Genomic DNA, 12,294 nt, shown 5'->3' on the forward strand with positions numbered 1-12,294 from the left:
AATATTTAATTTGAAAAAGAATTATTAAAAATATTAAAGCTCGGTGTTTCAAACAAAAAAAAAAAAAGAGGAAGAGAGAATGTCGACAGCTTTTATTAACTAATGCTATTGAATCTCCGTGTTAATGTATATTTAGTTAATTATTTCTAATTATTATTAATTCGAGTGTTGAAGCTTAAATATTAATCATAAGTAAGTTGATGATCATTAGCGTTAATCTAGTCTCTTTCTCTATCTCTAAAAAAAAAAAGAAGTAAAAAAAAAGAAAGAAGATATATAAATTGAAAACTCTTTGGTAGAAGAGTAGTCCCATTGGGAAATGTTAATTGGTAAGTGTAATGAACGAATCTCGTCCCTTAAATGAGTTAACGAAACAAACTCGAGGATACTCCAGTAACATCCGAGGAACGGGAGGAAAGCTAAACAACTCGAGCGTGCAATTAGCGGCGGCCTCGAAGCTGCTACCTTCTCGTTCGATGGCCCACCGAGGAAACAGATTGTGCATCGTATCGTGCATCTGCCACTACGTACTAGAAACAGAAAGAGAGAGAAATACGGAAAAGTTGAGAAAAGCGATAGCCAACGTTTAACCCGTTTTCATAGCGACCTATCCCACCCAGTCAACATCTGCCACCGGTAGCAACACTTTTTCTCCTCCTTAAAAGCTACCGAATTGGAAGGGATCCTAGCCAAGGCAAAGGCCAATAGCACGCGTTTCTAACAACTTACCCGGATAACTTTTTGCCGACGTTGCGTGATAGGTCATTATGACGGTGGTGAAATGGAGAGAGAGAGAGAGAGAGAGAGGGAAGCTTTCAAACCAGCTTTTCAAAACGAACCTGTCTGGCACGTGCGACATTCGGACGACTATCTTGCACGTTGCTTTTAGCTGACGATGTCATATAAATTATACCATACGAATATCGTCGTTGTATCAGTACGATATTTCGATATTTCTTATTTTTCTTTTAAATAATTTTCTAGTATTTAACATCTTTATTTATCATTAACGCTAATATCGATTAATTAGATTTATCGTCAAATTATATGACAAAATGTATCACGTTTATAATACTTTAATGATTAAATACATATTGCATAAATTATGATAATTAAATATGATACGTATGATTACGTGAAGAAATATTTCATTATTTTTATATATATATATATATATACATTAGTTAATAATCATATATTATATTAATCATGATAGCAATCATCATATCTACTTTAATGTTAGAAATCAGAGAAACCGCATTCCTTGCAGACCTATTCCCGGTAGATCTCTATTAAGGTATGATAGGGACATTTTGCCCTTTTTTCTTCCTTCTTTCTCCCCTTTATCCCTTTTTTTTCTTTTCTTTACCTTCCTTTCGTTCCTTGCTTTCCAACGAAAGCCACGTTTGCTCGTTTGATCTCTGACCTGTTCATAACGCGATGAAAACGACTGTGCTTATTGAGGGGTAGAAGATCAAGGTACCTTTTCATATATATATATATATATGTGTGTGTATTTATATATATAATGCTGTTAGTATGTGTGCGTGTACGCGAGTGTGTAGGTAAACGTAAGCTTTGAGATTTTTAGCGATCATGATTTAAAGTTTCTTTCAAATTTACCTTCCGACAAAAAAATATGACTTCTTTCTATTAAGATCCTCGATATTTTCAAAATGAGTGAGCTTCAGTAATTTTTTCTCTATTAATTAGTATAAAGAAATGTTCAAAATAAAGGTTCACGAATATTAAGTAAAATATTGATTATAATAATATGTTACAATTTCATTTGACAGTTTGCATTGGACAGTTGCATTCTACAATAGCGTGTAATTTTTAATTTAAAGCATTTTGTTTTTTTAAGAGATGAAAAAAGGATTCGCTATTCTCGATGAAATTGTTGAAAAATGAAAGGACTCGATAGATGTCCAAAGTGAGAACGAATTTATTCTTGATAACGTATTGACATTGTGATTAAAACATATCTCGTTTTACTTTGGTAGATCAGAGAAATTGTAGCTCGATGGTGTGAATAGAACTTATTACGAACAAACTCGTGGGTGGTAAAAGTTATGGGTTGCTTCCGATAGAAACGAGAGAAGTATAGAACCATCGAACCATCTATCTTTTGGTAAAAGATAAACGTGGATGAAGGCGTTGAACCGATCTCTCTGTCTACGCTCTGAACAGTGGAAATTGCACTTACTATTAAAATCTTTTATCATATTATTTTCCAGTTTCTTCTCACATTTTTTATTCTAAATCGAACTTTTTATTCAATACAAATTTAAACGAAGAAAATATTTTAATTTCAATACATTTGTCTCACGTAACAAAATTTGGATTTATCTGCAAGAAAAAAAAAATATATATGTAAATTTGTCTATACAATTAAAAAAATTCTAATTTCAATTACATAAAATATTTTCGATAAAATCGAGGTTCTTCTTGATCTTCGTTTCGTTGACAGATAAATTTGAAAAGGTGAATAATCTCAGAACAACAAAATCAACTTACAAATCACGATAAATACGTGCTAAATTTTCTTTTAAAATTATCTAAAACAGATATTGTTAAGGAAACATTTTGACATAATAAATTTTGTATTTCACATGCTCCCTCCCTCTCTCTCTCTTTCTCTCTCTCCCTCTCTATCTCTTACGTTTATTATATTCTACATAGTATATATATAAAGATATATATGTCGCAGAGGATATCACGAAAATCGTCTCGAATCACTTGGCACCGGTTCAGATCAATATCGGACGATCGAACGCCATGCGATAATATTTCTCGAACATGGCGCGTCCACGGAAGCACGCGGTACAACGCATCGTGGAATTTATAAGATTATTACGAGAGGATAAAGCATTGCCGTAGAAGTTATGCGCGTACCATATGCGAGAGGGTCTATGGTGAAATAAATCTCAGTTCCTACTTCCTTCATGGCCAACGAGATAATCGATAAAACCAACTTAACGTTGCTACGTAATTTCAATCGATTCGCATAAACTAAGATTTCATTAAAAAAAAAAAATAATTTTCAATAATTTACAATTTTTATTCGTCTAATAAAATTCAATACAAAATATTTTCTACGTTGAATAAAATCATATTAAATTTGATTCTTTAAAATATCCTGCTCATCAATTAATTTTAATTAATATAATATAATTTTATAGAATAACTCATACGTGTGAGTGATACTTTAAAATAATTTGAACGAAATCTACCCAAATTTTACATAATAGTGACAATGAAATGTTCTTAATTTTATTTCAAAAATCTGATTATCAGAAGTCATCTATTAAAATTGTTAAATTTTAAATCAAATGATATTCATTTCTATTCAAAATCGTATTTATTAAATGATTGAAATGGTAATGCCTTTTAGCTTATTGTATCATACAGATAATACAATTTCATATAATTTTACGAAGCTAATTATCGATTACTCAAAAGTCACGTGTTTCTCTTATCATAAAATAATGCATACTATCGAGGCTCTTATTATACGATGTTTTATTATAATTAACTAACGTTAATAAGGATGATCTTTTTCTGGATTTAGATGAACACTTATTTGACGTTCAATTAATTCGAGTGCTTTTCATCTTGAAAGTCTTTAACGTTCCATTTTAGATAAATTAAATGATCGTTCATGATTTTACATTAACCGAAAGATTAATTAAAATGAGATAGTTACTTTTAATTTATCCTTTTTCTTTTTTAAATCAAATTCGTTCTTTTTTTTACAAATCAATGTAATTTAGAGTACGAAAGTTTTATACTATTTATTATCTATCAACTTTACAAACAATTATTTTAAAATTGATTAACGATGGAGCTTACGTGTTTAGTGACATAATTGTCAAAGAGATAGAAAATAAAGGAAATAGAAATAGAAAGAGAAAGATATATAGTAGACAGAGCAAAACTAATTATCTCGATCACATCGTACGAATCACCGATATATTGATTCAATTACGGATGGGAGTTGAGACGAGTCGTTGTTATCGACAGGCTGGAAATATAACCGGGGACAAAATTTTTCGTTACATCGTTTCGTAAGAGGGACACTCACTCCGGAATGTCCAACATGCTTTTTAATTTTTATTCCGAATCTCGTTGGAAATAATTCGACAACGTGTCAATTTCAACGAACTTTATTATCCAATTTTCCGTCAAACTAATCCCGAATTCATTTTTTTTTTTTTTTTTTCCAATCATTAATATCTTCGTAATCGTTAAATTTTTTAATTCAATAAGCTTCCTCAACAATTACAACGACAATTTGAATACAAATTTTATTAAACCGAGAAAATGAACAAAATTCTTTGAACTTTGACTTGTTAAAATTAAATCACTTGTAATTGTACTTAATACTAGGAGTATATTTTTTATTTGACAAAACTCGAATAAATATTTTTTATTGAATATTTTTTCTTCATGAATTTGAGTATAAAAAATTGTACAATATCTTTTCTTTTAATATCAATTTAATAATTATATTTTTCTTTTTTTGATTTCATGTACGGCTATTACAGAACAACCAGACTTGCATAAAGGTAAGAAAATATAAACAACATTTCTTTTTCTTTTTCTTCTTCTTCATCTTTCGATATCCAATAGATCATTGATCATTACGTATAGTACTTGAATATATGTCTAATTGTTTCATTACCAGTGAATTATTAGAGGTTTGAGCGTGTTCGATTTCGACCATCAAACAAGTCGTCCGTTCAAATAGATAATCATGCGGGCACCAATGTGAATGGATATCGAAAGTGTACGTAGACATTCTCATTACTCGATAACATCAAATTGCACGATACGACGATCGTAGATCTACCTTGTTTCTGAATATTGCTTCTAAACGAACATAATCTAACGATTCTATCTATTTTGTCTAGAATAAATCTACATAAAATAATAATGTATAAGAAATCATATTCATCATTCTTAAAAAATGTGTTCATCATTATTGTAGCGTTTACAATCAAAACTAATAAGTATATGATTTAAATAATTAGTTTACTTTTTAATTAAAATTTGTTCTGATGATATATATAATAAGATTGATTTATATAATATTATTATTATATTATATTAATTAATTTTCCGACATATAGTCTAAATTGAAATATATATTAAATTGTAAAACATTATCGCATATGTATAATAACTTGCATCGAAATTGTTGATACTTTAATGAAATATTTTATCGATAAAAATACAACTTCGTCGTCCTGAATAAATTTCGTGAAAAATAAGCGGATATATCAGATGAATTTGTTTGGAGGAAAATTTATATAGATCATAATACGAAGTAGATCGTAGTAGCATGTAAGTTAACGCGTGTTAGTATCCAGTATATCGAGTCAGCTTCGTAAATAGTTCTCATTCTCGTCAACGAGAGCTCGTAAAAGCATGTAAGGATATTGGTTGTCCCGAATGGTTGCTCATATATACGCTAGCACTGACAATATATATATATATATATGTACCTACGAAACGATATCGCTTTTTTACAACACCCAGTAACGTATAATGCGAGTTACGAAATATGATGAACCCAAAGTTGGAAACATCAAGCAGCCGTGAAATTCTATCGAAAAAGAAATAACAGATTTATTTGTTGTCACATAAATACTTAATATTATTTCTCATATATACTTTCATTTATTTCACCAATCAACTATCTTCCTCTTTCATTTATTTTTTATCACCTAATTTAACTCATCTGATTTCGTATTTTTCAGACTGAAACTTCTTTGATGTACGACGCTGTATATCTTTTCGCCAAAGCATTACACGATCTTGATACTTCCCAACAAATCGACATCAAACCACTTTCATGCGAATCCACCGACACCTGGCCACATGGATATTCTTTAATTAATTACATGAAAATCGTAAGTATTTCGATAATATTATACAACAAAAAGTTATATTCTCATTATCATTCAAATAATCATTCTTGTATTATTTAAAAAAAAAAAAAATTGTCATACATAAATAAATGAAATTCGACTTCATTATTTATATGAATAAATATGATATATTTTTCAAATATATCATTTATTTCAAATATTCAATATAGAATACGTATAATAACTAAATATAATTCATTTTCCGAAATTATGGATATTGATCGTTCGATAGTTTCTCTACAATGTAATAAGCCATTATGTATACATGTACAAGGATCTGCCTAATCTGACTCATTAGAGCGTATGTATGTAGGCAATGTATGCCACGTGCGTGATAACTATAATGTGGGCTTGAGTGTGAACACAACAAGGATCTATGCACGTATTACCAACCGACCAACCCTTCTCTCTCTTTTTCTCCTCCTCTCTCTCTCCTCCTCTCTTCCTTTTCACCCTTTATCATACGTCCCTACGCCCTTATTCATTCCCTCTTCCTCTCTCTATTTCTCTCTCCCTCGCTCTCTCTCTTTCTCTCTCCTTGCCTCTCTTTCACTGTACAACAGGAACACGAGCGATTGTTCAACGGAACAATGGAAAGTTACTCCCGTTTAAACGAAGCCGTCGTACTCCCTTGACAAATTGTCGCTTGTGGTTTTGCACCGTTGAAACCTGTCCACAGCCTACAACGCTTATATCAGCAACACCAATTCGAAATCTACCGTTGAGTTTGATCTCTATGGTTTCTACATTCCTAGATCCTATGTAGAAGATAATTTCTGCATCTTTCATTCATCGAAATATTCCATTTAATCGATCGTTATATTGTTGTCGTCTATTGAAATTTAATTCTTTTCGTTATTTTCAACATCTTTTTTATTTCTTTTTTTTTTACCTATAGGATAAACTTTATTTAATATAGATCCTTCTAAGAAAATTTTTTATCTTTTATATTGAAAAAAAAAACATAATCGTTTTATATAATGTTTGATCTGATTTTTATATCATTTTCTAATTGAAACAAATGAAGTATTATTGTATCTACGAATGTTGTGTTACAATTTTTGTGTTATGTAATCTTTTTATAAATCAATTGTTTTATATTAGAAAAAGTTACAATAGGTGTAGTATGCATTATAGGAAGATTATTTAGATATATCTTCTACGTGTCCATATTAACACAAGTAGAATTATTAAACTCTCTCTGGTGGTATTACTTCGAAACGTCCTAGTGGTCAACCGAGTAATATTCACGACTCGACAATTGTAATCAACATGTTCGATAATTAACAACTCACTATCGCGTCTGTCTGTGTTGTGGTTTCTATTGATTACAAAGGTATCCCTAGATGAGTTTTCATTAAATCTTACCTTTACATACATGAACACATGCACACACATCTCTCGTATCATTATAATAATATAAAAATAATAATTATTTATTCGCAGGTTGAAATGACTGGTTTAACTGGGATCATCAAGTTTGATCACCAAGGATTCCGTTCAGATTTTATTCTGGATATTATTGAACTTAATAATAAGGATGGTTTGAAGAAGATTGGCACGTGGAATAGCACGAAGGGTATAAACTTTACCAGAAGTTATGGGGACGTTTATACGCAAATCGTCGAAAATTTACAAAACAAAACTTTCATCGTTACGACCATATTGGTAAGAATTTTTAATATACTTAATATATATTCTTTTTTTATTTTTTCTTTATTTAAGATATCGAATAAAGATTTTCAATATTAATAGGAACAATCGTGGTACCTGGATACCTCATCTCAGTCAGTTATTATACATTGTTTTATAGTTTAGAGTAAATTTTTATACACGGTATATACTATAATAATAATAATTGATACATAGTTCATTTCGTATATTACTTATATTAATTATACGTAGGACGTAATTAAATCCCTGAAAAAGTAGAGGAACGTTGAAGTTAGAAATTTTTTGAGTGAAAAATAGTTACACGTAATTAATACAAATATAAATTTTACTTTAATAATAGAGAAAGCAATTAATCCAAAGTAAATTCTCTCTCTCGGTGTTCTTTCTTTTACGCGTTCTCTCGTTTAATTTGTTTTTTTGAAACTGGTAGAAAATGAAAGATTGAGCAAAGAGGGTATAGCAGAAGAAGGAGGTGGTGGAGGAGTAGGAGGTCGACTTAATTGAAGTTTTCACGAAGCTCTCTAGGTGCATTACTTATTCTCGCGCTAATTGCGGCGACACATAATGTACTCGCTAATGTATTAACCGAGGAGAGTAGAAACTCTCGACGAAATACGGCAAGTTACCACCACGATAGTGCAAAGCCGCGAAGTTTAGTGAGAAAATGCCTTTAGGCTTTCCACTAAACTCGATACCTTCGTCTTGCAATAACATCTGTGTGTGTGCGTATGTGTGCGCGCAACGCAGCACATGGGTAATAAAATCTAATATGAGTAAAAAAATAAAGATTAATAATGGGTAAAAAAATTCATCTTCAACATTTGCCGGATATTAAATATGTTGCCCAAAGTAATTAAATAAAATATTTTAAAAGAAAAAGAAAAAGTAAAGAAAAATAAGAAGAAAATTGGAAATATTTCAACGGATTATTATTTTTAATTAGAACTATCTGACAATGTTATTTGTTTTTATTTTTTTTATTTTTTATCTATCGTTGGAATTTGTTTAAGTTAATTAAAAACTCGATCGAACTTACTAGAAGAGATAAAAACTGGAATGCGATTTTCTTGCGAACGTAATAAAGTTTAGAAGCCTTCCCGTTGTCGGTTGCAAGCTATTTTCTTTCTTTCCTTTTCTTTTTATTTCTCTCTTTGTCTCGCGTAATAGACATACAGATGTTACGTTATATGTTTTTCTTTCTCTTTCTCTTTCTCTCTCGAAGACGTATAACATGGTCGCGTTAGCGAGCACATAAACTATACGATGACTCGGTTTAACTACATTCCAACGTTTCGTCTTTCAAAGCACGCAACAGTAACCGAGTAAAACTGCGAAACAAATTCCTTGGATATTTTATGAAACACTCGTTATATATATATATGTTACCCTCAAAGCCGTAAATCCGCCCTTGCTAGCTGTACCTAGCCACAGCCAGCAATGCAAAGCGCCTTTAAACAAAGTCGGAAATAACACTTTTTACAGACTTTTCCTCAGCTTGAACATAATACTTTGGTATCCTATAGAATATCAAATTACTATTTAAGCAACGTTGAAAAGAATACATTATCGCGCACAGGCATAGACAGACATACGAACCCCCCTTTCCCAAACAACCCATATCTTGCTCCCATACGCACTCAAAAGCAAACATGGTGTGGGTTGTTGAGACTATCGTGTCTCTATACTATGCGTACCTCTATAAACTGAAACTTAGTTAATGTTGGTGTGTTATTATGTAGGGCCCACTGTTACTTATCGTAGGAGAAGATTATATTATGTTTAGACAGATATTCGTAGAGATGTCCACGGAAAATCTGTATCTTTTGTTCCCTATCGTATCGGAAGATAAGCAGGTTTACAACGAAATGTTTTATACCTGCATTCTATTAAAAATAAAATTTGTCTTTTATTATGCTCTTAGAATGATTTTCAATAAAACGTCATTCAAATCTACCATATTGCAACAAGCAGGTTAATTAAAATTTCTTATTTGTATTATGAAAAGTTTATTACCCTTAATAAAAATGTCATACATTTTTTTTTGTACAACTTTCTTCTTTCTTTACGTATTTTGAATAAATATTTTTAATGGCACTCTCACCCAAAAATCATTAGAAGGAGCTCCCCCTTATCGTACTTCCTTTCGACTCACTTCATCAGCCGATTGCTTCTGTGGTTTCTGTATGTGTATGGGAGCGAGGTATGGATTGTTTGGGGGGGGGAGTCCGTATGTCTGTCTGTGCCTGTGCGCAATAATATATCCTTTTCAACGTTGCTTAAATAGTAATTTAATATTCTATAGGATACCAAAGTATTATGTTCAAGCTGAGGAAAAGCTGTAAGAATTCTCCGGTTTCAAACTTTGTCTAAACGCGCTTTGCATTGCTGGCTGTGGCTAGGTACAGCTAGTAAGGGCGGATTTACAGCTTCGACGGTAACATATATATTGAGACGCGTACAAGGGTGGGTCCATATAATAATGTGTTTCGAACTATTCCCTCATTCATATGTTCTTGTCAAATTTTCATTTTATTTGTATCTTATTTTCTTTTTATGTCTGAATTTTATGTTGGAAAAAAAAACAAATAACTAAATTCCTCGTTGATATACGATAGTAAGTAATAATATAAAACTGGATTATTTTTATAGCCTTCAATTAAAGTTATTATTGAGATATCAAAATAAAAGTCGTATACTAGAGATTAGCATAAATATTTGAATATAAATATTTGATAATACTTTGTATGGACCAGCTTGTTGTATGTTTATATATAAATTTCCATCTAAACAAAGAAGGAAAGAAATAGAGAAAGAAAAAATATCCAATGTGGTCGTTTCGTTCCCCCATGTCGATAAAATCACGGTGATCCCTCTTTCAAATTTTTACCCCTACCCATAGGATTTTACGTCTCCGTTATCCATGAAAGTTAAGCTTTTCCCATCTCCACCCCTTTCACTCTCGCATATTCTTATCTTCGACGTACGAGGCACAATTTCGAAGATAAGGAGCATAATTCTTTCTCTCTTTCTGCTTCAAAGTTGCTCGAATATTCTTGATCTTATATTGTTCGTTAATAAATTCTTTTCGGTCGTTTGTGTTTGTAAAATTTAACAATTCTCATGATTTACATTTTAGGTTCAATATCGATCAGAGATGTTTAACTTATATTTAAAATAATTCGTATACTTTATTTATTTTTTGAAATAAAAATATCAAATATATTCCGTATTTTCTATTAAATTGGAATGATTGTATTATTCTATATTGTATATCTATTGCATTATATCGGATTGATTCATAAATATATGCCACTGAATTATAATAAATGTATTATTTATGACTCGATAGAACATACATTTATTCATTGTATGTACTAATAAATAAATTTTAGTAAGTAATAAATCGATAGAATAAAGCACTCGTTTCTTATAAATATATTTTTATTTATAAATCAATAGTTATTATTAAATGATATTAATAAAAAAAATATTAGAATATCTAATTAAATAAACTAAAGTTTTATATAGTAGAATTAAAATAGTATAGAAAATAGAGGAGAGAACTAAATAATTTAATAATCTTTCCTTCACGTTAGATAAATTATAAAAGTACTTGTACATTAATCAACGGAAATTATTAACACTTTCCCTGCTACGTGTACCGTACCTGGTACACGCGGTGTTGTAATAGATTAACATTCGCGATTTTTTGGTAATTTCCACTAAACATTCAATAGCTGCAGTGCGTGTAAGAGAAATAGGACGCGTATGTAACAATCATTTTTGCTTATAATGACGATAAATCATTAATAGACACGGCGGATCAAATGACAATATATTTTAGTTCCATTAGAAAATCTTTTGAAATGCTACAAAAAGTTATCTTTCGAAATTTTACTTAACGCAAGCATTATAAAATGCGTTGGTGTTGTATAATGCAACGAACCGTACTTCAATTTTAATTTTGGAATACAGAAAAAAAACTGTGTCACATGATTACGTAATAGCAATAACCATAACAATAAGATAAACAATGCAAATTAATCGACATCATCGAGTAGAAAATCACATGAATTAAAAAAAAGTGATAGTAATTCAGCAAACAAATATCGTTGCATTTTTCTTGCTATAAAAAAAGATTTAACAAAATTATAATAATAACATTGTACACAACGCTACAAAAAGATTCACAATAATTTGCGATAATTGTCTTAACAAACCATCTAACATATGTGTTTTCTTTGCTTCAACAAAATATAATAAAATTTAAAAAAATTGTTTTTGAAATGAAATAATTGTTATGAAAATAATCTTTCCATTAATGTTAGAGGAATAGAAATAATTGTGATATATATGTTCGTTTAAACTACAGAGTGCTCCGTATTGTATGCGGAAGGATTCGAGTGAGAAGCTTAGCGGAAATGCGCAATTCGAGGGATACAGCGTCGACTTGATTTACGAGATATCGCGAATCCTTGGCTTCAATTATACCTTCAGACTGGTGCCGGATGGCCGTTACGGTTCGTACAATAAGCAGACCAAGGAATGGGATGGGATGATGAAGGAGCTTCTAGATCAAAAGGCCGACCTCGCGATCGCTGATTTAACCATCACTTACGATCGTGAACAGGCAGTAGATTTTACAATGCCTTTCATGAATTTAGGTTAGTTTGATTTATCATCACAT

General features: G+C 30.8%; 1 protein-coding gene across 8 annotated transcripts in view; it reads left to right on the top strand.

Moving 5' to 3' along the window:
• Positions 1-12,294, top strand: part of LOC122524179 (glutamate receptor ionotropic, kainate 2) — a 249,077-nt gene that overhangs the window by 222,352 nt on the left and 14,431 nt on the right. For all 8 annotated transcript variants that reach the window (XM_043646280.1, XM_043646283.1, XM_043646282.1 and 5 more), the window contains 4 exons: positions 4,548-4,568; positions 5,763-5,915; positions 7,380-7,601; positions 11,980-12,271. In XM_043646280.1, coding sequence (XP_043502215.1) covers positions 4,548-4,568; positions 5,763-5,915; positions 7,380-7,601; positions 11,980-12,271 — 688 coding nt within the window. The remainder of the gene's footprint in view (positions 1-4,547; positions 4,569-5,762; positions 5,916-7,379; positions 7,602-11,979; positions 12,272-12,294) is intronic.

The sequence above is a fragment of the Polistes fuscatus genome, unplaced genomic scaffold (assembly GCF_010416935.1).
Source record: "Polistes fuscatus isolate 324 unplaced genomic scaffold, CU_Pfus_HIC Scaffold7, whole genome shotgun sequence".
In the NCBI taxonomy this organism is placed as follows: Eukaryota; Metazoa; Arthropoda; class Insecta; order Hymenoptera; family Vespidae; genus Polistes; species Polistes fuscatus.